Genomic DNA, 27,792 nt, shown 5'->3' with positions numbered 1-27,792 from the left:
TGCCCCCGAACATGTCCTACCAACCGATCCCTTCTTCTAGTCAAGTTGTGCCACAAACTCTTCTTCTCCCCAATTCTATTCAATACCTCCTCATTAGTTATGTGATCTATCCAGCTAATCTTCAGCATTCTTCTGTAGCACCACATTTCGAAAGCTCTATTCTCTTCTTGTCTGAACTATTTATCGTCCACGTCTCACTTCCATACATGGCTACACTCCATACAAATACTTTCAGAAAAGACTTCCAGACGCTTAAATCTATACTCGATGTTAACAAATTTCTCTTCTTCAGAAGCGCTTTCCTTGCCATTGCCAGTCTACATTTTATATGCTCTCTACTTCGACCATCATCAGTTATTTTGCTCCCCAAATAGCAAAACTCCTTTACTACTTTAAGTGTCTCATTTCCTAATCTAATACCCTCAGCATCACCCGACTTAATTCGACTACATTCCATTATCCTCGTTTTGCTTTTGTTGATGTTCATCTTATACCCTCCTTTCAGGACACTGTCCATTCCGTTCAACTGATCTTCCAAGTCTTTTGCTGTCTCTGACAGAATTACAATGTCATCGGCGAACCTCAAAGTTTTTATTTCTTCTCCATGCATTTTAATACCTACTCGGAATTTTTCTTTTGTTTCCTTTACTACTTGCTCAATATACAGATTGAATAACATCGGGAAGAGGCTACAAGCATTTGTAGTACATGAAATGATTACATTTACAGATCAACAGCACAAGCGATTATGAGGTCCCACGTATCAACCCGTGCTGAAACATCGTATTAACACTTGGTTTAGCCGCCACGGGAGTCAATGGAGGCGCTGACTCTTGCATCCAGTCGGTCGTACAGATGGCGAATACTATCTGGGATACGTTATGTCACATCTGCTCGACCAGTTCTATAAGAGTTGAAACTTCCTGGCAGATTAAAACTGTGTTCCGGACCTCGCAGAACTAGCACTCCTGAAAGAAAGGATATTGTGCAGAGTGAAAATTTCATTCTGGAAACATCCCCCAGGCTGTGGCTAAGCCATGTCTCCTCAATATCCTTTCTTTCAGGGGTACTTAGTTCTGCAAGGTACGCAGGAGAGCTTCTGTAAAGTTTGGAAGGTAGGAGACGAGGTACTGGCAGAAGTAATGCTGTGAGGACGGGGCGTGAGTCGTGCTTGGGTAGCTCAGATGGTAGAGCACTTGCCCGCGAAAGGCAAAGGTCCCGAGTTCGAGTCTCGGTCCGGCACACAGTTTTAATCGGCCAGGAATTTTCACATCAGCGCACACTCCGTTGCACAGTGAAATTCTCATTCTATAAGAGTTGTTGGTTGATGAGTCGCACGAATCACTTCTCGGCCATCATACCCCAAAAGTGCTCGACTGGGGACAAGCCGGGAGATCATGCTGACCAGGGAAGTTGCTGCACTTCTTGCGGGGCGTGTTGAGTTTCACGGGCAGTTTGCGGACGAGCTTTGTCCTGTTGGAACAACACATTACCATCTTGATGTAAAAACAGAAGAAGAACGGATCTAACAACATTCTACACGTACCGACTTCTGATTAGCGTCCTCTCCGCAAGAGAGTTGTAGCTTATCGCACACCGGACTATAAGGCCAGGGCAGGGGACAGTGTGTCGTGGACGAATGCACTTTACGAGACTGAGCTCACCAGGTCTACATCATCAGCACAAACGATCATCACTCGCGTGCAGGCAGAATCTGCTTTGAACGCTGAAGACCACGGCATCCCATTCCGTCTTCCGCGTGATCCTCTAACGGCATCAGTCGAGCCGTGCATATCGATGACGTACCGTGAGTTGAAGACGGAGTAGAGGTATGCGTGCCCGTAGCCCCATTCCTAATAACTGGTTCGCAACAGTTGGTGTTGACTCGTCTGGACTCACAAGCCCTGTTATCTGTGCTGCTGCAGCTGTACGATCTGCCACTGGTGCCCTTACAATACAACAACGCTGGTGGGCGTCTGTGCTGCTTGGACGTCCAGAACAACATTTACAGGTGTGAGAATCTTTACGTGACCGCTGATACCAGCGTCGTTGCCAACTGATGCACCACGTCCAACTTGCGTGGCAGTTCTCCGAAAGGACCATCTCTCCATTCGGAAGGCCACAGTTTGATCTCTTTCAAACTTGCTCATTTGGCTGTATAAAGCACGAGTGCCTTTCTGTGGCACGGTTCCCTGCTTGCCTCACACGTTTGCACCACACACAATCTTCTGGCTGTGAGCACTCCCTATTAAAGGGTAGACAAGGACGGTGCTCCCGTAGTTATGCCATTATGCTATGTGTTGGCGGACGACGTTGAAATCATTATAAGTACATCTACTATACCCCAGGTGGCACATGCCGTCAACGAATCAAAATCGACACCTCCTTTCCAGGTGTACTAATTTATTTTTTTCGGCAGTATATCTTGACAGTACTTCATGTTCGCGTGTACATTATCACTATGACTAATAATACTTCCCATTTGTTGGCGAATGCAGTTCGCTTCTATTAAAATACTTTCATCTGGTCCTTCATAATATTCAAACAATATTGCAATAAAACATTAGTAGAAACATTACCACTATCAGCATAACACGATTCACTTGATGATACTGCAGTGCCTGGTTGATTACGAGGATCGCAATATACGCCCTCTGGCTCGTGTCTTTGCTGGCGACAATCACCTGCCCGGCAATAATGCGCGCTAATCATATGTTCACACATTGCTTAAGGTGGAATGACAGTAAGCTCGCAAGAAATATTGGTGTCTTGCCATGACAGGTGACAAAAATTATAGGTAAGTACCTTCAAAAATTCTTATTAATCTTTAGTGAGGCATTTACCGTACAAACGCCTATGACTGATACATTCTAGTGCAATTCTTTTCCTTGATTAGTGACCAAGTTACGAATTTTCGTAAGAATACTTTTCAAATGCTGTACTTCTCTGAACTGCAAATTTTCTGGATGTTATGTTAAAGCGATGTACTAAGTACTGATGCAAATCAATCATAATAATTATTATTATTACATTAAAATATTTTATGTATTTTGTTGTTATTAATATTAAAATGGTAGCCGTCTGTGGCACGTTAAAAATGTGGGTGACCGATAGTAATATTCGCAGGACAGGAGGGGGTGGGAGACGGAAACAAACTGTGATCCCCCACCTACTCGCAGAATCGAACTCTGGAACCTCGACTGTCTGTTCCTGCAGCTAGATAACGGCTGTACATAGAAGCATCAGAGATAAGACTGTGGACTATTTTGGCACTGTTCTGTGACGCCATGACTTCTGGCCAGCATCCAAACTGCCGCGACAGTGAAACGGCACAGAGAAGCAAACGTACTATGTACAGGGTGATTCGTGGGCGTAATGTATGAATCAAAATAAGAGTTAAACGTTAAATAAAGTTTTTTGTTACACTGTTAGTTTCCGAGTTATTATGCAGGGTGTCGTTTGCGGTAGGCATTACATCACTGGTCAGTACTGGCTTTTTGCGTGTCGCGTTCTTCTGCATAACGACTGATGTTCCTTTGTCGACGGTGGCCCTGCACTTTTCAGCCGGGAGGCAAGAAAGTATGTCAGAGTTGCTTATCCCGATAAGTGGACAGGTCCTGCAGGACGAGTTACTTGGCTCCCCATATCTCTGGATCTTAACCCCCCCCCCCCCCCCCCCCCGCCCGTACCTTTGGGGCTTGGGGCTACAAGAGGGAGTTCGCGTATAGAGTTGGAACTAAGAATGCAGCACAACTTCAGCAGCTAACTGAAAATAGCTGCGCAACTGTGCAGAATGATGAAACAGAGCGTGCAACATTCCGAGAGCGGTGAGAAGTCTAGCACGTCAATGTCTACGTTTACATGGATATCATTTTGAACATGCCCTGGGGGAAGCGTACAGTAGATACTCGATACATCTACACGGATACTCTGCAAATCACATCCAAGTGCCTGGCAGACGGTTCATCGAACCACCTTCACAATTCTCTATTATTTCAATCTCGTATAGCGCGCGGGGAGAATGAACAACTATATCTTTCCGAACGAGCTCTGATTTCCTTTATTTTATCGTGGTGATCGTTCCTCCTTATGTAGGTCGGAGTCAACAAAATATTTTTGCATTCGGAGGAGAAAGTTGGTGATTATAATTTCGTGAGAAGATCCCGTCGCCTTTCTTTTAATGATTTCCAGCCCAGATCCTGTATCACTTCTGTGACACTCTCTCCCATATTTCGCGATAATACAAAACGTGCTGCCTTTCTTTGAACTTTTTCGATGTACTCCGTCAGTCCTATCTGGTAAGGATCCCACAGCGCGTAGCAGTATTCTAAAAGAGGGCGGACAAGCGTAATGTAGGCAGTCTCCTTAGTAGGTCTGTTACATTTTCTAAGCGTCCTGCCAATAAAACGCAGTCTTTGGTTAGCCTTCCCCACAACATTTTCTATGTGTTCCTTCCAATTTAAGTTGTTAATAATTGTAATACCTAGGTATTTAGTTGAATTTACGGCTTTTACATTAGACTGATTTATCGTGTAGCTGAAGTTTAACGAGTTCCTTTTAGCACTCATGTGTATGATCTCACGCTTTTCGTTATTTAGGGTCAACTACCACTTTTCACACCATTCAGATATCTTTTCTAAATCGTTTTGCAGTTAATTCTGGTCTTCTGATGACTTTATTAGTCGATAAACGACAGCGTCATCTGCAAACAACCGAAGACGGCTGCTCAGATTGTCTCCCAAATCGTTTATATAGATAAGGAACAGCAAAGGGCCTATAACACTACCTTGGGGAACGCCTGAAATCATTTCCGTTTTACTCGATGACTTTCCGTTAATTACTACGGACTGTGACGTCTCTGATAGGAAATCACAAATCCAGTCACGTAACTGAGATGATATTTCATAAGTACGCAATTTCACTACGAGCCGCTTGTGTGGTACAGTGTCAAAAGCCTTCCATAAATCCGGAAATACGGAATCAATCTGAAATCCCTTGTCAATAGCACCCAACACTTCATGTGAATAAAGAGCTAGTTGTGTTTCACAAGAAGATGTTTTCTAAACCCATGTTGACTGTGTGTCAATAGACCGTCTTCTTTGAGGTAATTCATAATGTTCGAACACAATATATGTTCTAAAGTCCTGCTGCATATCGACGATAACGATATGGGCCTGTAATTTAGTGGATTACTCCTACTACCTTTCTTGAATATTGGTGTGACCTGTGCAACTTTCCAGTCTTTGAGTACGGACTTTCGTCGAGCGAACGGTTGTTTATGATTGTTAGGTATGGAGTTGATGCATCAGCAGACTCCGAAAGGAACCTAATTGGTATAGAGCTTGGACCAGAATACTTGCTTTTATTAAGTGATTTAAGTTGCTTCACTCCGAGGATATTTACTTCTACGTTACTCATGTTGACAGCTGTTCTCGATTCGAATTCAGGTATATTTACTTCGTCTCCGTTTGTGAAGGCATTTCGGAAGGCTGTGTTTAGTAACTCTGCCTTGGCAGCACTGTCTTCGATAGTATCTCGATTGCTATCGCGCAGAGAAGGCATTGATTGTTTCTTGCCGCTAACATACTTCACATACGACCAGAATCTCTTTGGATTTTCTGCCAGTTTTCGAGAAAAGTTTCGTTGTGGAAGCTGTTACAGGCACTTCGCATTGGAGTCCGCGCTAAATTCCGAGCTTCTGTAAAAGATCGCCAATCTTGAAGATTTTGTGTCTGTTTAAATTTGGCATGTTTGTTTCGTTGTTTCTGCAACAGTGTTCTAACCCGTTTTGTGTACCAAGGAGCATCAGCTCCGTCGTTTCTTAATTTATTTGGTAGAAATCTCTCAATTGCTGCCGATACTATTTCTTTGAATTTAAGCCACATCTGGTCTACACTGATATTATTAATTTGGAATGAGTGGAGATTGTCTCTTAGGAAGGCGTCAAGTGAATTTTTATCTGCTTTTTTGAATAGGTATATTTTTCGCTTATTTCTCGAGGATTTGTAGGATTTCGGCTCCCTTTGTATTGTTGGTTTCTGAGAAGAATAGATTTTGTGTTCTACTTGTGATCCCTACTCTACTGCATAAGTCTGAAATATGTCAATGTCAGATAAAATTTAATTAACATATTACTGTTATTTTGATAGATACATTTAACCAAGAGGTGTGTACAGTTATTTTGAATCACGCTGTATAGTAACTGCTAAAGTCACAGTGTTTCCTGTTGCTCTCTGAGCGCTAAATCAGCAGTTTAACGAAATTGTAGACATTTATTTCTAGAAATTCGTGGGAATTTTGTTAGTTTTTAAGAGTTTCTACCGCAGAGGGGGGGGGGGGGGGGGGGGGCGAGGACCAGTAATCCCTGTTGACAGCTCTCTAGTGACCCCCATGTGGTGACTATGAAATCATAATCACTTTACAGAAGATATCTGACATTGTAAGAATAGGAGATGGTGACCGTAAGCAGATAATCAAATATTAAATTATAAAAAAAATCTCGAAAACTTATTAAAATTCTCAAAACGTTTCTATACATTGGCTCAATTGCATTTAACAAACTCATGACCAGTTTCGGTAGCTGAAGTACCGTCTTCAGATCTGAGAGCAGACGACCGAAAGAAAAATTTCCGTAAGTCACAAATTATGTAAAAGTTGCTGTTATCCAACTTTTAAAAATTTACAGGGGGTTAAGATACCACATGTAGTATTCTAAATGCAAGACTCGAGATTAAAAATAAGAATGTTGCGGACCATGCACACTGCTAGTTACATTTGTAATACCACATGCGATATCGTAATTCGCCGTAAATTTTTAAAAGTAGGCCAATAGAAAATTTTACATAACTGGTTACTTAAGGCAGTTTTTTAATTGGTTTGTCTCTTCTCAGATCTGAAGATGGTAGTTAAGCTACCGACAATGGTCGTCACTTTGCAAACATTTTTTAATGTTAAATGCAGTATATGTAAAACTTTTGAAAATTTTAAAAAGTTTAAAAGAAAGTTTTTACAATTTATGTAATTTTATATTTGACTAACAATCACCTTAGTTCAAAGCTTCCATATGTGATACCGTGAGGCTGCTACACGTGGTAAAGGGGGAACCTGGTGAGGTGACTGGGTTGACGGTTGCAGGTGGCTCCTGGCCTCTGGGACACTGTGCGCCGCTGCCGGTGGCAGTCCAAGGACATCTCGTGTGGCAAGCTTTTCGACACGATCATCACAGACGAGGGCGTCTGCTACACGTTCAACGGCATCGAGTACGAGGACTTCTTCACCGAGAATGCGTAAGGCTTGACTTAATTGTAACCCTGTCTGCTATCTCTAACATCACTTTCAAAGTCACCAAACGACATTTCTCTTGATGCTTCTTGTTGCTGTGATCTGTTCAAGTCACAAAGGTTGTAAGACTGCAGTCTACATTTACAAGCAGAAAGGTACCATCTGTAATGAAATGGCTTAGCATTTTTTCAAGTCAGCAGACTTTCTTTTTAAGTACACACAAGGAAACTGAAACTGTAGAAATTCTTATAGTAGGAGGCCTCTGAAGCCCACCATATTTTTGATGAGCCACAAAGAGGGCAAGTTGTACCACAACACATAGACCGCGGAGGTCAATGAACTGTGCGCCATCCGAAGCGTTGCTTGCTCAGGTAGTAGATGAGCTTAAACACGGCACTTGATCAGCTGCACATCAAATCTATGTTGCGCATGGTAATAAGTGGACAGTAGTGTGGGAACAGTAACTGCACCCTTACAATTCACATCATCTGAAAGCTTCAAATACTACTTAATTCATTCCTTTCGTCATGATGATATAGTAGGTATTGCAATATTCTATTGTTGACTTTCATTTCTCCACATATGTATTTTTATCCGTTGAAACCTTCTTCGCCAGATAAGAAACAGTAGACGCAAAAGACACGTATAGCATGTTCAGCATCCACACCATTCACTTGTGAATGGTCATCAACAAGGACCTGAAATGAACTTTTGGGCAGCATAGCCAGTGATTTCTCCCCCCATGATCCATGAACCTTGCCGTTGGTGGGGAGGCTTGCGTGCCTCAGCGATACAGGTCAGTGAACTGTATGCCATCCGAAGCAGTGCTTGCTAAGGTAGCAGATGAGCTCTGACTCGGCACTTGATCAACTGCACGTCAAATCCAAACCATAACGGAGGGCTGTCTGTTCAGAGACCAGACAAACATGTGGTTCCTGAAAGGGGCAGCAGTCTTTTCAATAGTTGCAAGGGCAACAGTCTGGATGATTGACTGACCTGGCCTTGTAACATCAACCAAAACAGCTCCTCTGTGCTGGTACTGCGAATGGCTGAAAGCAAGGAGAAACTACAGGCGTAATTTTTCCCACGGGCATGCAGCTTTAGTGTATGGTTAAATGATGATGGCGTCCTCTTGGGAAAAATGGATAGGTTAAAGTTAGATATAGTGGGAATTAGTGAGGTTCGGTGGCTGGAGGAACAAGACTTCTGGTACTGAGTTATAAATACAAAATCAAATAGGGGTAATGCGTGAGTTAGTTTAATAATGAATAAAAAACAGGAGCGCAGATAAGCTACTACTACTAACAGAACAGTGAACGCATTATTGTAGCCAAGACAGACAAGAAGCCCACGCCCACTATAATAATACAAGTTTATATGTCAACCAGCTTGGCAGATGATGAAGAGATTGAAGAAATGTATGATGCGATAAAAGAAATTAGATTGTTAAGGGAGAGGAAAATTTAATATTCATGGGGGACTGGAATTCGATACTAGGAAAAGAAATAGAAGAAAAAGTAGAAAGTGAATATGGACTTGGGGTAGGGATTGAAAGAGGAAGCCGCCTGGTAGAATTCTGCACAAGGTATAACCTAATCGTAGCTAACACTTGGTTTAAGACTCATGAAAGAAGGTTGTATACGTGGAAGAGGCCTGGAGACATTGGTCGGTTTCAGATAGATTATAAGATGCTAAGACAGAGACTTAGAAACCCGGTTTTAAATTTTAAGACATTTCCAGGGGCAGATGTGGACTCTGAACACAATTTATTATTTGTTAGATTAAAACTGAAGAAACTGCAAAAAGGTGGAAATTTGAGAAGATGGGATCTGGATAAACTTAAAGAAACAGAGGTTGTAGAGAGTTTCAGGGAGAGCATAAGGGAACGATTGGCAGGAATGGGGGAAAGAAATACAGCAGAAGAAGAATGGGTAGCTTTGAGAGGTGAAATAGTGAAGGCAGCAGCGAATCAAGTAGGTGAAAAGACGAGGGCTCGTAGAAATCCTTGGGTAACTGAAGAGATATTGAAGTTAATTGATGTAAGGAGAAAATATAAAAATGCAGTAAATGAAGCAGGCAAAAAGGAATACAAATGACTCAAGAATGAGATCGACAGGAAGTGCACAATGGCTGAGCAGTGATGGCTACAGGACAAATGCAAGAATATAGAAGAATATATCACTAGGGGTAAGATAGACACTGCCCACAGGCAAATTAAAGAGACCTTTGGAGAAAACAAAACCACCTGTATGAATATCAAGAACGCACATGGAAAACCAGTCCTAAGCAAAGAAGGGAAAGCAGAAAGGTGGAAGGAGTATATAGAGGGTCCATACAAGGGCGATGTACTTGAGGGCAATATTATGGAAATGGAAGAGGGCGTAGACGAAGCTAAAATGGGAGATATGATACTGCGTGAAGAATTTGATAGAGCATTGAAAGACCTAAGTCGAAACAGGGCCTCGGGAGTAGACAACATTCCATTAGAACTACTGATAGCCTTGCGAGAGCCAGCCATGACATTACTCTACCATCTGGTGAGTAAGATGTATGGGACGGGACAGGTGAAATACCCTCAGACTTCAAGAAGAATATAATAATTCCGATCCTAAAGAAAACAGGTGTTGACAGGTGTGAAAATTACCGAACTACCAGTTTAACAAGTCACAGCTGCAAAATACTAACACGAATTCTTTACAGACGAATGGAAAAACTGGTAGAAGCAGACCTCGGGGAAGATCAGTTTGGATTCCGTAGGAATGTTGGAACACGTGAGGCAATACTGACCCTACGACTTATCTTAGAAGAAAGATTAAGGAAAGGCAAACCTACATTTCTAGCATTTGTAGACTTAGAGAAAGCTTTTGACAATGTTGAATGGAATACTCTCTTTCAAATTCTGAAGGTGGCAGGGGTAAAATACAGGGAGCGAAAGGCTATTTACAATTTGTACAGAAACCAGATGGCAGTTATAAGAGCCGTCCGCTGTGACCGAGCGGTTCTAGGCGCTTCAGTGCGGATCCGCGCTGCTGCTACGGTCGCAGGTTCGAATCCTGCCTCGGGCATGGACGTGTATGATGTCCTTAGGTTAGTTAGGTTTAAGTAGTTCTAAGTCTCGAGGACTGATGACCTCAGATGTTAAGTCCCATAGTGCTTAGAGCCATTTGAACCATTTTGAGCAGTTATAAGGGCCGAGGGGCACGAAAGGAAAGCAGTTGTTGAGAAGGGAGTGAGACAGGATTGTAGCCTGTCCCTGATGTTATTCCATTTGTAGATTGAGGAAGCAGTAAAGGAAACAAAAGAAAAATGTGGAGTAGGAATTAAGATCCATGGGGAAGAAATAAAAACGTTGAGGTGTGCCGGAGACATTGTAATTCTCTCAGAGACAACAAAGAACTTGGAAGAGAAGTTGAGCCGAATTGGTAGTGTCTTGAAAGGAGGATACAAGATGAAAATCAACAAAAGTAAAAAAAAAAATGTAATGGAATGTAGTCGAATTAAATCAGGTGATGATGAAGGAATTATATTCGGACATGTGACACTTAAAAGAGCAGTTGAATTTTTCTATTTGGGGAGCAAAATAACTGATGATGGTGGAAGTAGAGAGGATATAAAAATGTAGATTGGCTATGGCAAAGAAAGCGTTTCTGGAGAAGAGAAATTTGTTAACATCGAGTACAGATTTAAGTGTCATGAAGTCTTCTCTTAAAGTATTTGTATGGAGTGTAGCCATGTATGCCCGCATCTCGTGGTCGTGCGGTAGCGTTCTCTCTTCCCACGCCCGGGTTCCCGGGTTCGATTCCCGGCGGGGTCAGGGATTTTCTCTGCCTCGTGATGGCTGGGTGTTGTGTGATGTCCTTAGGTTAGTTAGGTTTAAGTAGTTCTAAGTTCTAGGGGACTGATGACCATAGATGTTAAGTCCCATAGTGCTCAGAGCCATTTGAACCATTTTTTGTAGCCATGTATGGAAGTGAAACATAGACGATAAATAGTTTAAACGAAAAGAGAATAGAAGCTTTCGAAATGTGGTGCTACAGAACGATCTCGTAATGTGGATCAAGTAACCAATGAGGAGGTGCTGTATAGAGTTTGGGAGAAGAGGAGGGAAGCATGGAGGGTAAAAATCGTAGAGGGAGACCAAGAGATGAATACACTAAGCAGATTCAAAAGGATGCAGGTTGCAGTAGGTACTCGGAGATGAAGAAGCTTGCACAGGATAGAGTACCATGAAGAGCTGCATCAAACCAGTCTCTGAACTGAAGACCACAATAACAACAGCCAATGATTGGTTAGTAGGCCCGTATCAGTTGGCTTTCCACCTAATTACAGCATTTTTGTGTTTGTTTCTGAGGAATGTACTACCCACATTGTTCAGAGAGATCCCATTTGATCTTGCTCATGTATGTGGTTCCATTATAATGGAGTCCTGGCTCACATTGAGAAGTGACATGCCGCTCTCTCACTTTAAAAACATTGTCGCTCAGATCAATATACTTTAGTTCAAGATCTCGGTGTTCCCCAGTGCCACTTTTGCTATATATGGTTTACGACTTTTGTACATGGGGAAATTGTGTGCAAAATATCTGTATAACTGCATGTGTAGCCTGTAGAGAACCTGTACCCAGGGGGTCACATTGGAGACGATGGATAACAGGGAGAGAAATGAGTTGGGGCATAAATTCTAAGTGCACCAACCTGGCCATGTGAGTCATTCTGGGAAGCAGCACCAGTGGATCTTATCAGCAGAGGGACTTCTGGCCAAAGCTCTCTCCCCCATCCAATTATGGTCGGACAGAAGGGCGCCAGTTCCCAAAACATTTTACGGAGCCAGGTGGCAGTCCATTGTGACGGCAGGTGGATGGTAGAAAATGGGTGGGGAAAGCCATTTAAGAGAGACTGCTGTAAACTGAGCCTGGGACTATACGGATGGAGTAGCTGGTCTACATGTTTAGTGGAGGCAGGAATGTAACCCCCCTTTGACGCCAGGGAGTTACCAGCTTCTTTTAGCGAGCAGCAAAAACATATATGTCATGTGCACATCTGTCTGGGAAGCTTAACACTTCTTTCAGGAATTGGAAATGGTCGTCCTCTAAAGATTAGATCACTCCGTAAATGAGGGACTGTGGTCCCGTCCATGTAGATATTTTTTGCCGAAACATGGCCATGCTTACTGTGAGAGAGACAGGAGAGATTTGGAGTCGCTGATTGGCTCCTCTCAGGATGTGTAAAGTTGGGGCTTGCTCCCCCAGCATGGGAACCCCAGTGCTGGGTCTGGATTGGCTACCAGGCTAACAAAACAATCAAGAGGGGAGATTCAGTGGGTAGGGTATAATTTGATTGGTTTGTGGAATGTGGGGGCGGTTTCGGTTTTGCTAATTCGGCTCCTGTACCGAGGCTTAGTGGAAAGTGGTTGTGATTCTTTGTTTTTTTTTTCATTTCTTGATTCCCTTCTGGTGTAAGACTTCAGGTCTATCCTTGTGGGCGAGACTGGTGGTCTGTATCTTACAATGGACTAAGAGCCAGTGGTAGTTTCCAACTGTGCTAACAGTGGTACTGCATGCCATCTCAGCCATCACATGTGTCTTGAGGGTGAACTTATTTGTCGTGAGTCGGCTGTCGGACGTCTGACAATTCCCGCACGCACTCTCGTGTTTGTGAGTCAAATTGGTTTGGCCAGACCAGTGAACGGGTGCACCTTACACTGAAATCTGCTCTGATAGGGAAGTTTCCCACAGTCTGATAATCAGGACGCCAGAATGGGTGGTTCGCATATTTTCGTGGACGCATCAGAACATACAGCTGCCGCAGCGCACCGCTTCTCGCCCACAGCGCACCGTTTTCTGCAGCTGCCTGAATCAAAGTAAAGGAGTAAAGTACTGCTGCACCGCCGTAGGTTCGTTAAATGATGTTCACAGCTCCCTGTTCTCACGTGAATCATAGTTCGTGGTATACTTGGTCGTAGTTGATTCCATTTGAATAGAGTTGGGCCTCACGGCGGACTTGTGTAAACAAAGCCAGATTGCGTTGTAAAAGGGCTTAATTAAGAGGAAAACTTGTATAGCTTTCACTCCAATGTATGTGAGAAGCCCTGCTAAACCGACAGGACAGGACAAGTAGTAGGAATTGTGGAAGGGGGCCAGTATGAGCGGCTGTCAGTTACACTCCAAACATAACACTTTATTTAGTTGTCCAAACATAACAGCGCAATTTCTAAGCTTGACTATCGACAGAAAACGTCTTTAATTCTAAAACAGCTGAAGGCCCATGAATTAAATACAACTGCTATATATATATATATATATATATATATATGAACCATGGACCTTGCCGTTGGTGGGGAGGCTTGCGTGCCTCAGCGATACAGATGGCCGTACCGTAGGTGCAACCACAACGGAGGGGTATCTGTTGAGAGGCCAGACAAACATGTGGTTCCTGAAGAGGGGCAGCAGCCTTTTCAGTAGTTGCAGGGGCAACAGTCTGGATGATTGACTGATCTGACCTTGTAACATTAACCAAAACGGCCTTGCTGTGCTGGTACTGCGAACGGCTGAAAGCAAGGGGAAACTACAGCCGTAATTTTTCCCGAGGACATGCAGCTCTACTGTATGATTAAATGATGATGGCGTCCTCTTGGGTAAAATATTCCGGAGGTAAAATAGTCCCCCATTCGGATCTCCGGGCGGGGACTACTCAAGAGGACGTCGTTATCAGGAGAAAGAAAACTGGCGTTCTAAGGATCGGAGCGTGGAATGTCAGATCACTTAATCGGGCAGGTAGGTTAGAAAATTTAAAAAGGGAAATGGATAGGTTAAAGTTAGATATAGTGGGAATTAGTGAAGTTCGGTGGCAGGAGGAACAAGACTTTTGGTCAGGTGATTACAGGGTTATAAATACAAAATCAAATAGGGGTAATGAAGGAGTAGGTTTAATAATGAATAAAAAAATAGGAGTGCGGGTTAGCTACTACAAACAGCATAGTGAACGCATTATTATGGCCAAGATAGACACAAAGCCCATGCCTACTACAGTAGTACAAGTTTATATGCCAACTAGCTCTGCAGATGATGAAGAAATAGATGAAATTTATGACGAGATAAAAGAAATTATTCAGGTAGTGAAGGGAGACGAAAATTTAATAGTCATGGGTGACTGGAATTCGTCAGTAGGAAAAGGGAGAGAAGGAAACATAGTAGGTGAATATGGATTGGGGGGAAGGAATGAAAGAGGAAGCCGCCTTGTAGAATTTTGCACAGAGCATAACTTAATCATAGCTAACACCTGGTTCAAGAATCATGAAAGGAGGCTGTATACATGGAAGAAGCCAGGAGATACTGACAGGTTTCAGATAGATTATATAATGGTAAGACAGAGATTTAGGAACCAGGTTTTAAATTGTAAGACATTTCCTGGGGCAGATGTGGACTCTGACCACAATCTATTGGTTATGAACTGCAGATTGAAACTGAAGAAACTGCAAAAAGGTGGGAATTTAAGGAGATGGGACCTGGATAAACTGAAAGAACCAGAGGTTGTAGAGAGTTTCAGGGAGAGCATAAGGGAACAATTGACAGGAATGGGGGAAAGAAATACAGTAGAAGAAGAATGGGTAGCTCTGAGGGATGAAGTGGTGAAGGCAGCAGACGATCAAGTAGGTAAAAAGACTAGGGCTAATAGAAATCCTTGGGTAACAGAAGAAATATTGGATTTAATTGATGAAAGGAGAAAATATAAAAATGCAGTAAATGAAGCAGGCAAAAAGGAATACAAACGCCTCAAAAATGAGATCGACAGGAAGTGCAAAAGGGCTAAGCAGGGATGGCTAGAGGACAAATGTAAGGATGTAGAGGCTTGTCTCACTAGGGGTAAGATAGATACTGCCTACAGGAAAATTAAAGAGACCTTTGGAGAGAAGAGAACCACTTGTATGAATATCAAGAGCTCAGATGGAAACCCAGTTCTAAGCAAAGAAGGGAAGGTAGAAAGGTGGGAGGAGTATATAGAGGGTTTATACAAGGGAGATGTACTTGAGGACAATATTATGGAAATGGAAGAGGATGTAGATGAAGACGAAATGGGAGATAAGATACTGCGTGAAGAGTTTGACAGAGCACTGAAAGACCTGAGTCGAAACAAGGCCCCGGGAGTAGACAACATTCCACTAGAACTACTGATGGCCTCGGGAGAGCCAGTCATGACAAAACTCTACCATCTGGTGAGCACGATGTATGAGACAGGCGAAATACCCTCAGACTTCAAGAAGAATATAATAATTCCAATCCCATAGAAAGCAGGTGTTGACAGATGTGAAAATTACCGAACTATCAGTTTAATAAGTCACAGCTGCAAAATACTAACGCGAATTCTTTACAGACGAATGGAAAAACTGGTAGAAGCTGACCTCGGGGAAGATCAGTTTGGATTCCGTAGGAATGTTGGAACACGTGAGGCAATACTGACCCTACGACTTATCTTGGAAGAAAGATTAAGAAAAGGCAAACCTACGTTTCTAGCATTTGTAGACTTAGAGAAAGCTTTTGACAATGTAGACTGGAATACTCTCTTTCAAATTCTGAAGGTGGCAGGGGTAAAATACAGGGAGCGAAAGGCTATTTACAATTTGTACAGAAACCAGATGGCAGTTATAAGAGTCGAGGGGCATGAAAGGGAAGCAGTGGTTGGGAAAGGAGTGAGACGGGGTTGTAGCCTCTCCCCGATGTTATTCAATCTGTATATTGAGCAAGCAGTAAAGGAAACAAAAGAAAAATTCGGAGTAGGTATTAAAATTCATGGAGAAGAAGTAAAAACTTTGAGGTTCGCCGATGACATTGTAATTCTGTCAGAGACAGCAAAGGACCTGGAAGAGCAGTTGAACGGAATGGACAGTGTCTTGAAAGGAGGATATAAGATGAACATCAACAAAAGCAAAACGAGGATAATGGAATGTAGTCAAATTAAGTCGGGTGATGCTGAGGGAATTAGATTAGGAAATGAGACACTTAAAGTAGTAAAGGAGTTTTGCTATTTAGGGAGTAAAATAACCGATGATGGTCGAAGTAGAGAGGATATAAAATGTAGACTGGCAATGGCAAGGAAAGCGTTTCTCAAGAAGAGAAATTTGTTAACATCGAGTATAGATTTAGGTGTCAGGAAGTCGTTTCTGAAAGTATTTGTATGGAGTGTAGCCATGTATGGAAGTGAGACATGGACGATAACTAGTTTGGACAAGAAGAGAATAGAAGCTTTCGAAATGTGGTGCTACAGAAGAATGCTGAAGATAAGGTGGGTAGATCACGTAACTAATGAGGAGGTATTGAATAGGATTGGGGAGAAGAGAAGTTTGTGGCACAACTTGACTAGAAGAAGGGATCGGTTGGTAGGACATGTTTTGAGGCATCAAGGGATCACAAATTTAGCATTGGAGGGCAGCGTGGAGGGTAAAAATCGTAGAGGGAGACCAAGAGATCAATACACTAAGCAGATTCAGAAGGATGTAGGTTGCAGTAGGTACTGGGAGATGAAGAAGCTTGCACAGGATAGAGTAGCATGGAGAGCTGCATCAAACCAGTCTCAGGACTGAAGACCACAACAACAACATATATATATATATATATATATATATATATATATATATATATATATATATATATACAGGGTGATTCAAAAAGAATACCACAACTTTAAAAATGTGTATTTAATGAAAGAAACATAATATAACCTTTTGTTATACATCATTACAAAGAGTATTTAAAAAGGTTTTTTTCACTCAAAAACAAGTTCAGAGATGTTCCAGACACACGAGCAATATCAACCCGATACTCCAACTCGTTCCACACTCTCTGTAGCATATCAGGCGTAACTGTTTGGATAGCTGCTGTTATTTCTCGTTTCAAATCATCATTGGTGGCTGGGAGAGGTGGCCGAAACACCATATCCTTAACATACCCCCATAAGAAAAAATCGCAGGGGGTAAGATCAGGGCTTCTTGGAGGCCAGTGATGAAGTGCTCTGTCACGGGCTGCCTGGCGGCCGATCCATCGCCTTGGGTAGTTGACGTACAGGTAGTTACGGACAGATAAGTGCCAATGTGGTGGCGCTCCATCCTGCTGAAATATGAATTGTTGTGCTTCTTGTTCGAGCTGAGGGAACAGCCAATTCTCTAACATCTCCAAATACTGTAGTCCAGTTACAGTAGCACCTTCGAAGAAACAGGGACCAAAAACTTTATTGGCTGAAATGGCGAACAAATGTACAACTAATTGAAACTTTATAGCTCCCTTAATTCGCCGACAGATAGTGCTTAGCTCTGCCTTTTGTCGTTGCAGACTAAAGTTGTCGTATTCTTTTTGAATCACCCTGTTTTTTTTGTTTTTTTTTTTTTTAGACAGAAGTTCCAAATGGTTTAAATGGCTCTGGGCACTATGGGACTTAACTTCTGAGGTCACCAGTCCCCTAGAACTTAGAACTACTTAAACCTAACTAACCTAAGGACATCACACACATCCATGCCCGAGGCAGGATTCGAACGTGCGACCGCAGCGGTCGCGCGGATCCAGACTGTAGCGCCTAGAACCGCTCGGCCACCTCGGCCGGAGAGACAGAACGCTGTAGGCTTTAACCTTAAATAGCATTTAAGGCCAAGCGTTGTAAGACTTGACTAGTCAGATAGATTAAGTTTTTTTTTTAAAGCGGCTCTAAAGGCCGCTAAATTTAAAACAACATAACTACAATAACCTTTCAATAGGCAGAAGGCCCAAGCTTTATCTTCAGACAATGTAAAACTTGCCCAATTTAGAAAAACTTACTTTTAAAACTGCTGAAGGCCTTTGATTTTAAAAACACAATAACAAGCTTACAAATTCCAACCATAGGCTATGAGCCATTAGAAATACACAATTAAATGTCAACAAGAAAGGCAGTATAGGCAACGGCGCTCAGAAGTTCCAGGGGGCTCGGTCTGCCCTGGAAATCTTAGCGTTCGCTTAGGTGAGAAAAGAAGTCGACCCAACTATACTCGATCCACCGGCAACACAACCAAGAGACAGTCAGGGACCCACCAACCAGACTGGCTAACCACTGACCAGTATACAAGAATTTCAAAGCCAAAACGTTACATAGCCACGCACACCCAAAATACATTAAGCTGTCAAAAACTACACACCATGTTGGACATCGACAACAGGTGAGGAAAAGACACTGCCTGATTTTACGTCATCGACCAGGGCAGGTAACCGGAACACTAACGGCCACAAGGCAGAAAATTTCGCTGGTGCACTTGAATTTCAAACCGACAAATACAGTTAATTCCACGACACGGTGGCTAAATCTTCACCAACTCGAACATTCGCTGTTACTCCCAGGAATACCGCCAACAGCGAACCACCAACCAAGGGGACAACGTGAACAGATGGGGCTTCGGCAATTAAATCACCACTCAACTTTCATGTCGTGGGTCGGTGAGCCACAAACCTCGGTAGCACTCGGAAAGGCCCTCACACGCAGCGTGGAGACTCTCGCTTGCTGATCCGCTCCAGCCGGCCGGGTTGGCCGTGCGGTTCTAGGCGCTACAGTCTGGAGCCGAGCGACCGCTACGGTCGCAGGTTCGAATCCTGCCTCGGGCATGGATGTGTGTGATGTCCTTAGGTTAGTTAGGTTTAATTAGTTCTAAGTTCTAGGCGACTGATGACCTCAGAAGTTAAGTCGCATAGTGCTCAGAGCCATTTGAACCATTTTTGATACACTCTAACCGACTGACTGGCTCCACACTGCCAAGCCGAAACTATAATTACCAGACCAAAGGTGGTATAGGGTGCAAATATCGATACACAACGCTGCTGTCACTTGTAGAAAGAGGAGGAACCATAGCATAACCGCAATAACTGCGGGAAACCAAACGCAGAATAACAGCCAAGTTTCAAAGCAACGCATAAGACGGGGTCAGCAAGGCTCATTTTGCTTTGCCTATCAAACACCGTTCCTCAACTAACTTGTCGGGTCTCATTTTTGTTTAAGATTTATCAGCTAGTTGTAGTAAGTAAAGGTTTAATAAAACTAGTCATGATTTTGTAAACTTAAATACGCCATTCATACTCCCCCTACTGTTCACTGTTTTTATTTTTTTGCGGTACATAGATACATGATCATTCTTATTAATTAGTTAATTTGATTATTAATTTCAGTTCTGGAAGTGATTATAGGCATAGGGCAGCAAAACTGCCACGAATAAATTCACTAATCCATGAATGAAAATTAAGGATGTAGAACACGATTTGAAGGTTATTGCAAGGAAAATAATTTTCTTTATGTAAAGATAATAACATTTAGCTTCACTCACACATACATTTATGATTAATGCAAGTGACGGGTTGCAACATGACACACCTTCTTCGAAGAGATTTCGAGACTGCAGCCGGTTGTCGTAAACTTCACGATATTTCGACTGGACGCCTGCCAGTCACCTTCAGGTGAGCCATGGAAGATTGACGAAGACTTTTCTTTTTTGTTATTTTAACACCTTATAGAAAAGGTGGACCGGCAACGGCAATATTATGCCGCTCTTCGGCCACAGTCAGTACAAAGAGAAACAATGAAGACACAGAAAAACATAACATAACAGTGGACAAAAAACAGTAGACACAGGAGAAAAAACACGGAGCCGTTCACAGGTGTAGTAAAAAAATAAAAAAAACGATCAGCACTGTACACGAACACTGATGACTGAGAGAACACACGTGAACGATGGAGCGTGGTCTGGTGAAAACACGGAAGCACTAACACGGCGGCACATACACAGAACCGATGGCGATGATCTCCGGCACGCGAATGTTCAGGTGACGTGTGCGAGTCCGTGGACCTGCCAAGAGGGGAGAAGGTGGGGGAGGAGGGAGAGGAGAGAGTGTAGATGCCAGTGGCAGTGGATGTGGGAGGGGGAGGAAAGAAGGTACTGGGGTAGGGGAAGCCCGAGGGGAGGAGGGAGGGAGGAAGGAGAGAAGGGAGAGAGGGCGCCCTAAGGAAACACAGGGAGGGGATAGGGAGGATCAGAGGGAGGAGAGGTAGATGGAGGGGATGAGGGTATCATCAGGGAGGGGGAGTTGGTGGAAGCCACCTTGGGGCAGGGTATGGAGAGTGGAGAGATGGAGAGCAGGTGGGATGTGGGCATACAGGCGCGGCAGCAGACGGCGTTGGGAGAGGACGGGAGAGACAAGCGGGTGAGGGGGATCAAGTTTACGGGAGGTGTAGAGGATCCGTATCCGTCTGAAGAAAAAGGAGGAGGTGTGGCAACGGAATAAGGTCATACACGATCCACGTGGGGGAGGGGAGACGGATGCGATAGGCGAGGCGGAGAGGATGGCGTTCTAGGATTTGAAGGGATTTGTAAAAGGTAGGAGGGAAACGAAGACGTTCTCTGCTCCGCCTTATACAGGGTGTCCCAGCTATCTTGTGCACCCAGAATATCTCTGGAACAATAACAGCTATTGGAAAACGACTTTCACCGGTATCAATGTAGGGCTGGGGCCCATGAATGTACATATTTGGAAACATTCTAAAACGAAAGCATATGTGTTTTTTAACACAAACGTATGTTTTTTTAACTGGACCTCCTATATTTTTTCTTCAGCAATCCATAGCATGACAAAGCACATACACAATGGCGTTGATTGCATCGCAATATTCCCATTACATCCCGAGATACTGAGACGCGAAGTTGACGCTTGAAACATCCGACATGCGCTGCTAGCGCACGTCCTGAGGCTCAGGCGTGAACCCCATGCTGCCCGTAATCGCGATGTGATTGACATGTGTAATCACACCTCCATACTTATCAAGAGGGACACTTACTTGTCAATCACATCGCGATTACGGGCAGCATGGGGTTCACGCCTGATCCTCAGGACGTGCGCTGGCAGCGCATGTCGGGTGTTTCAAGCGTCAACTTCGCGTCTCAATATCTCGGGATGTAATGGGAATATTGCGATGCAATCAACGCCATTGTGTATGTGCTTTGTCATGCTATGGATTGCTGAAGAAAAAAATATAGGAGGTCCATTTAAAAAAACATACGTTTGTGTTAAAAAACACATATGCTTTCGTTTTAGAATGTTTCCAAATATGTACATTCATGGGCCCCAGCCCTACATTGATACCGGTGAAAGTCGTTTTCCAATAGCTGTTATTGTTCCAGAGATGTTTTGGGTGGAAAAGATAGCTGGGACACCCTGTATAGAGCGCTGATAGTATTTCCGCGCATGCGCCAGAGTCAACGGTGACGGAAGTACCACACCATCCGGCGGCAGCGTCCTCGCTTGTGGAACTACGAAGAACAGCTGTCTTCGGCGTTGTCGCTCACTGCAGTAATCGGAGTATTCTGGCGTCTTTGTCTGGAGAAAATCTCGGAGATGACGTTATTCCACACATTATCCAGCTGGTAGCCACTGTCACGGTTCATTAGCCGGCCGGTATGGCCGAGCAGTTCTAGGCGCTTCAGTGTGGAACCACGTGACTGCTACGGTCGCAGGTTCGAATCCTGCCTCGGACATGGATGTGTGTGCTGTCCTTAGGCTAGTTAGGTTTACGTAGTTCTAGGTTGTAGGGGACTGATGACCTCAGATGTAAAGTCCCATAGTGCTCAGAGCCATTTGAACCATTTTTGAATGGTTCCTGAGATTTTCCGCGATGCGTGGTCCAACGGTGACGATAACCTGCAGTGTATGTCTGGAGGTAGTGTATGGCGATTCCCAATAACGTTAGACACACCCAGTAGCCACCATTTTGTAACTATAGGAATGGTTATTTTCGTACTGAAAACAAGGTCGCACAAGGACGAATATTTAGCCAACATTTCTCAAAGGCGTGGGAATACTGGAGGTTGGTACCATCTGGTAGCGTTCAGTCAAGGCGCTCGTAGTGGAGCACTTCCCATTTCTGTCAGCGAACAATGTTCATTTAGCTTTACCTAACGTGTGCATGTTCCAGACCATAGCTTATGTACAGGGCAGCAACAACATTCTCATAGAGCCGAGTAGTACTGTTACTTACATCTAAACCATCTATTTCCCGACGTCACGCAAAACAAGTGGAGCGAGAACTGAGAACCACGATGACAGAATATTCGCACTATAGCCCGTATTTTTTCTGATTCACTCCTGAAGACATTTCTACAGCTTTGCATTAAATCAGATAAACCTCCACATTTTGATGACATACCACCTGAATTCTTCTTGTACTGTGATAAACATGCTAAAAACATTTCTAACCCAAATTTTTCTAATATTCTGAAGCAGGATTCATTCCATGGTTTACGAAACAGAGAATATCGGCATTTGAAAACCTCGAAGTTATCGCCCTATTGGTCTTCTGAGTATGATTTACAAATTACTTGAGAGACAGCTATGTTATGCAATACGTATCGAGATACTTAGAAAGATTTGTGCCGAATTGGTGAGATTCCAACCAAACCTTAGCTGTGTGGATCAAGCACTTTCATTGACAACTTACTCTCAGAAGCTGGCTTCCAGAAACAAATAAAGACTTTTGCTGTATTTATTGACCAGTCTGCAGCTTATGATACCGTATGGAGTCAGACTATTGTCTGTCAACTGCTCTGTGTAATACCTTACAGAACAATAGCATAACTTCTTAGCAATATGCTGACTGATAGAACATTTTAGGTAATTACTGGCGACACCACTAGTGACCAGAAGACCTTCAAAAGTGGCCTGTCTCAACGCTTAATCTCAGCTCTGCTACTATTTAGCTTGTATATTGCACCTATCCCAACCTCTCTGTCCGGGAAGCTTGGTTCAGATGATGATTTGGTGACAGCGAAACAGCACAAAAAAATAAAAACGCCAAATGAAATGGGGCAGTGTTCTCGTAGAGAGGAATTCAGCCGAAGCATAATCCGAATCCATTTGCATTCATCTGCATGTTATCCTAGCCAAGCTAGAGATGGACACATTTTTCGAGGGTAACCACCTGTTCCATAACAAATATCCACGGTACCTTGGAGTTAAACTGGGCAGAGTACTGTCACAAACTGCATCTAACAAAGACTGGAACTAAATTGAGATTAATAAATTATATTTATCAAAAATTATACGGTACAACATGGGGCACAGCAGCTTAAACCTCATGATCATCCACCCTCGAACTTGTCTACTCAGCGGCAGAGTGCGGCAGCCCTGTCTTGATAAACAGCTGCACGAAGCTGGTAGACACCCACCCAAATCAAACAATGCGGATTGTTCCTGGCACAATCAGGTCCACTCTGTTATTCTGGCTGTCTGCTCTGAGCCGCATTCCACCACCCAACGCGACAGAAAAGACTAATCTTCTCAGGAAATATAAGAAAACAAGCAACAACAAGCATCTGGCAATTCATGAGAACATACCTACTGTCCCAATCAACAGATTCCGCTACAGACATCTCCCACTCAGAACAGCTAACAACCTGGTGAACCAGAACTTAAATCTGCACGACGTTTGGAGGCAAGTTCGGTATAATGAGGTGCATCAGAGTTCCAGAACTTTCTCCAAGCCGACATCTAGCCTTGGAAACCTGATCTGCCCCAGAGAAGATTTAACATCATCTGGGCCAACAATAGCAGTTCTGTGACCTACTATACATTTACATCATTACTCTGCAATTCACAGAAAAGTGCCTGGTAAAGGGTTCATCGAAGCGCCCTTGAATTATCTCTCCACCGTTCCATTCTCTAATAGCGCTCGAAAAAAACGAACACTTAAATCTTTCCATGCGAGCTCTGATTTATTTTATTTTATTATGGTGATCATTTCTCGCAGTGTAGGCCCAACAAAATACTTTCACACTCTGATGAGCAAGTTGGTGACTGAAATTTCATGAGAAAGTCCTGCTGCAACGAAAAACGCATTTGTTTTAATACTGCCACCCCAATTGCTATACCATATCCGTGGCATTATCTATGTGATCTTCCCCATTTAAGTTATTCGTAATTGTAGGCTCTAAATATTTAGTTGAGTTTGCATCCTTGAGATCTGTGGAAAATATCATGTAGCTGAAATTTAGCGGATTCTTTTTAGCGTTTATGTGGATGAGTTCACACTTTTCATTATTTAGAGTCAATGGCCACTATTTACACCAAACAGATATCTTGTCTAAATCATTCTGCAGTTCGTTTTGATCACCTGATGTCTTTACATTATGGTAAATGACAGCATCATTTGCAAACAGTCTAAGAGGATTGCTCAGATTATCTCCTAAATCGTTTATATGGATCAGGAACAATATAGGGCCTATAAAACATCCTTAGGGAACGACAGAAATTGCTTCTGCTTTATTCGAAGTCATTCTGTCTGTTACTATGAACAGTGACCTTTCTGACAGGAAATCATGGATCCAGTCGCACAACTGAGACGACACTCCATAGGCACGTAATTTGATTAGAAGTTGCTTCTGCGGCACAGTGCCAAAAGCGTTCAGGAAATCTAAAAATGTGGGATCAATTTGACATCTCCTGTCGATAGCATTCAGAGAGTTAGTTGTGTTTCACAAGAAAGATGTTTTCTGAATCCATGTTATTTGTCAACAAATAGTTTTCGTCGAGGTAATTCGTATTGCTCGAGCACAATGTATGTTCTTAAATACTAGTGCAAATCGACGTTAGTAACTTGGGTCTGTAATTCAACAGAGTACTCCAATTTCCCCTGTTGGTTATTGGTGTGACTTGTGCGAGCTTCCAGTCTTTAGGTCCGGGTCTTTCTACGAGCGAGCAGTTTGTGAGGTAACAGGCCCTGAAAATATTCAAAGTTCAGAGTTGGCGTGGTCTAGCTGGGGACTCGCGGCGGGTCACGGCCCGACAGCAGCCATGTGGTGCCGAACATTAGCAACTGCGTGATGGCGCACAATGGCAGTCCAGCCACGTGGCTGGGAATTCCAATGTGACGCTGTGCTGATGAAGGAGACACACTGGGAGTGCCAAAGATGGCGGACTTTGTGATACCTTAATGGCAGACATTTCACAGTTTGTATAGAAATTAGTAGTAGCCAGATGAATCATGATACCTCAAAAAGAAACATGTACATTACTATTATTTGCACAATGATTATGATGGTGTAATCAGATATTCAATACCTTTATTAGTTTAGTATCTGACAGTAAATTATACAAGTAACAGCCAGGAACGAATTTCCAAAATCTAAACGCTTCACCCGATTTCGTCGATCGACGTGTCTTGTTGTTGTTGTGGTCTTCAGTCCTGAGACTGGTTTGATGCAGCTCTCCATGCTACTCTATCCTGTGCAAGGTTCTTCATCTCCCAGTACCTACATCCTTCTGAATCTGCTTAGTGTATTCATCTCTTGGTCTCCCTCTACCATTTTTACCCTCCACGGTGCCCTCCAATGCTAAATTTGTGATCCCTTGATGCCTCACAACATGTCCTACCAACCGATCCCTTCTTCTAGTCAAGTTGTGCCACAAACTTCTCTTCTCCCCAATCCTATTCAATACCTCCTCATTAGTTACGTGATCTACCCACCTTATCTTCAGCATTCTTCTGTAGCACGTGTCTTTAGAAAGCTATTAGTATAAACCTAGGTTGGCATAAATTACAGGCATGTAACTTGAATAGTACATGAGTTATTGGAGGTCAAAGTGACGATTACTATCGATCGCGTCAGGCCGTAATTACTCCACAGTTACACGAAGAAACGGTAGCAGCATGCTTATGAATATATTTATTCATCTATGTCTTTGTTTATGTCCGATATATATTATTCATGAAGAAATTGATTAAATATTAACTGTGTTTTAGAAAGCACAGAGACATTAGACTACTGGCCTACCTTTTGTTCTATTGCTTCGATATATGTTTATTTAATTTGTTTATGTATTTAACAATGTGTGTTAGAGCGTGTTTATGGTCCATCTGTAGGAATATTTCTTTAATTTCTAGTTATTTAAATGTGAATCCAGTATTTCGTATGATTGTGAGTGTACATTGCCTTGGAGACATGGAGGGAGCACTCTAGCCAATCACAGCACTCGTTACCAAGAGAGACGTATGGAGGTTGTGGAGGAGCATCGTTTCCAGAGCGGACACGAGGTAGTTCTGAAGAGTTCGACGCGAGGTACGGTCGCACAGGACACAGGAAGTGGTGGACGCGACGGACGCACAGTGGCGGCGGGAGAGACTTGGAGAGTGTGGGGCGGTTTGCGCATGCTCACGGCAGATAGAAATACTTTGAAGTGCCGACTTGTGCACTTGTAAGGTTTCCGTGGCCTCTGCAGTGAAGATGTAGTGTGTCTATAGAAGTGAATATCTCACGAGCTATGCTGTGGTTCATAGCTAATTACGTGCACAGGGAATCTATTGTTTCCCTGTTATTCAACTTATATTTTATTTAATTGCTGGACCATCGACACCAATAAGTGTTTTGCAGAAATGTACCGCATTCTCAAAAGTACTTCTACTATCGTCCTCATCATTTAAAGTCGTAAAGATAGTACCTGCAGATTTTATTTAATTGAAATCTTTCATTTATAAACGTCTACATTACGTTCAAAATTCGCAATTTCCGATAGACAGGAACCTTCGACCAATCGATTCGTGTGTATATTATATTGTGTACTGTAGACTCAGCAGTATTTGGCTTGTAATGCGGCAACTTCGTATCCCAGCCCCTAGACAACGAAACCAGCCAAATTTCAATTCTGAGTCAGTGGGTGCGTAGTTGAGGGCCACCACATCACACCACCAACATGTTGTTGTTGTTGTGGTCTTCAGTCCTGAGACTGGTTTGATGCTGCTCTCCATGCTACTCTATCCTGTGCAAGCTTCTTCATCTCTGAGTAACTACAGCGACCTACATCCTTCTGAATCTGCTTAGTGTACTCATCTCTTGGTCTCCCTCTACGATTTTTACCCTCCACGCTGTCCTCCAATACTAAATTGGTGAACCCTTGATGCCTCAGAACATGTCCTACCAACCGGTCCCTTCTTCTTGTCAAGTTGTACCACAAACTCCTCTTCTCCCCAATTCTGTTCAATACCTCCTCATTAGTTATGAGATCTACCCATCTAATCTTCAGCATTCTTCTGTAGCACCACATTTCGAAAGCTTCTACTCTCTTCTTGTCCAAACTATTTATCGTCCATGTTTCACTTCCATACATGGCTACATTCCATACAAATACTTTCAGAAACGTCTTCCTGACACTTAAATCTATACTCTATGTTAACAAATTTCTCTTCTTCAGAAATACTTTCCTTGCCATTGCCAGTCTACATTTTATATCCTCTCTACTTTAACCATCATCAGTTATTTTGCTCCCCGAATAGCAAAACTCCTTTACTACTTTAAGTGTCTCATTTCCTAATCTAATTCCCTCAGCATCACCCGAGTTAACTCGACTACATTCCATTATCCTCGTTTTGCTTTTGTTGATGTTCATCTTATATCCTCCTTTCAAGACACTGTCCGTTCCGTTCAACTGCTCCTCCAAGTCCTTTGCTGTCTCTGACAGATTTGCA

At 43.0% G+C, this 27,792-nt stretch overlaps 1 protein-coding gene across 1 annotated transcript in view; it reads left to right on the top strand.

Moving 5' to 3' along the window:
* Positions 1-27,792, top strand: part of LOC126263228 (pickpocket protein 28-like) — a 200,097-nt gene that overhangs the window by 63,787 nt on the left and 108,518 nt on the right. Inside the window, exon 5 of the mRNA XM_049960311.1 lies at positions 7,135-7,286. Coding sequence (XP_049816268.1) covers positions 7,135-7,286 — 152 coding nt within the window. The remainder of the gene's footprint in view (positions 1-7,134; positions 7,287-27,792) is intronic.

The sequence above is a fragment of the Schistocerca nitens genome, chromosome 6 (assembly GCF_023898315.1).
Source record: "Schistocerca nitens isolate TAMUIC-IGC-003100 chromosome 6, iqSchNite1.1, whole genome shotgun sequence".
NCBI lineage: Eukaryota > Metazoa > Arthropoda > Insecta > Orthoptera > Acrididae > Schistocerca > Schistocerca nitens.
The sequence above is the reverse complement of the archived record's forward strand: the minus strand, read 5'-3'. Positions and strand labels throughout refer to the sequence as shown.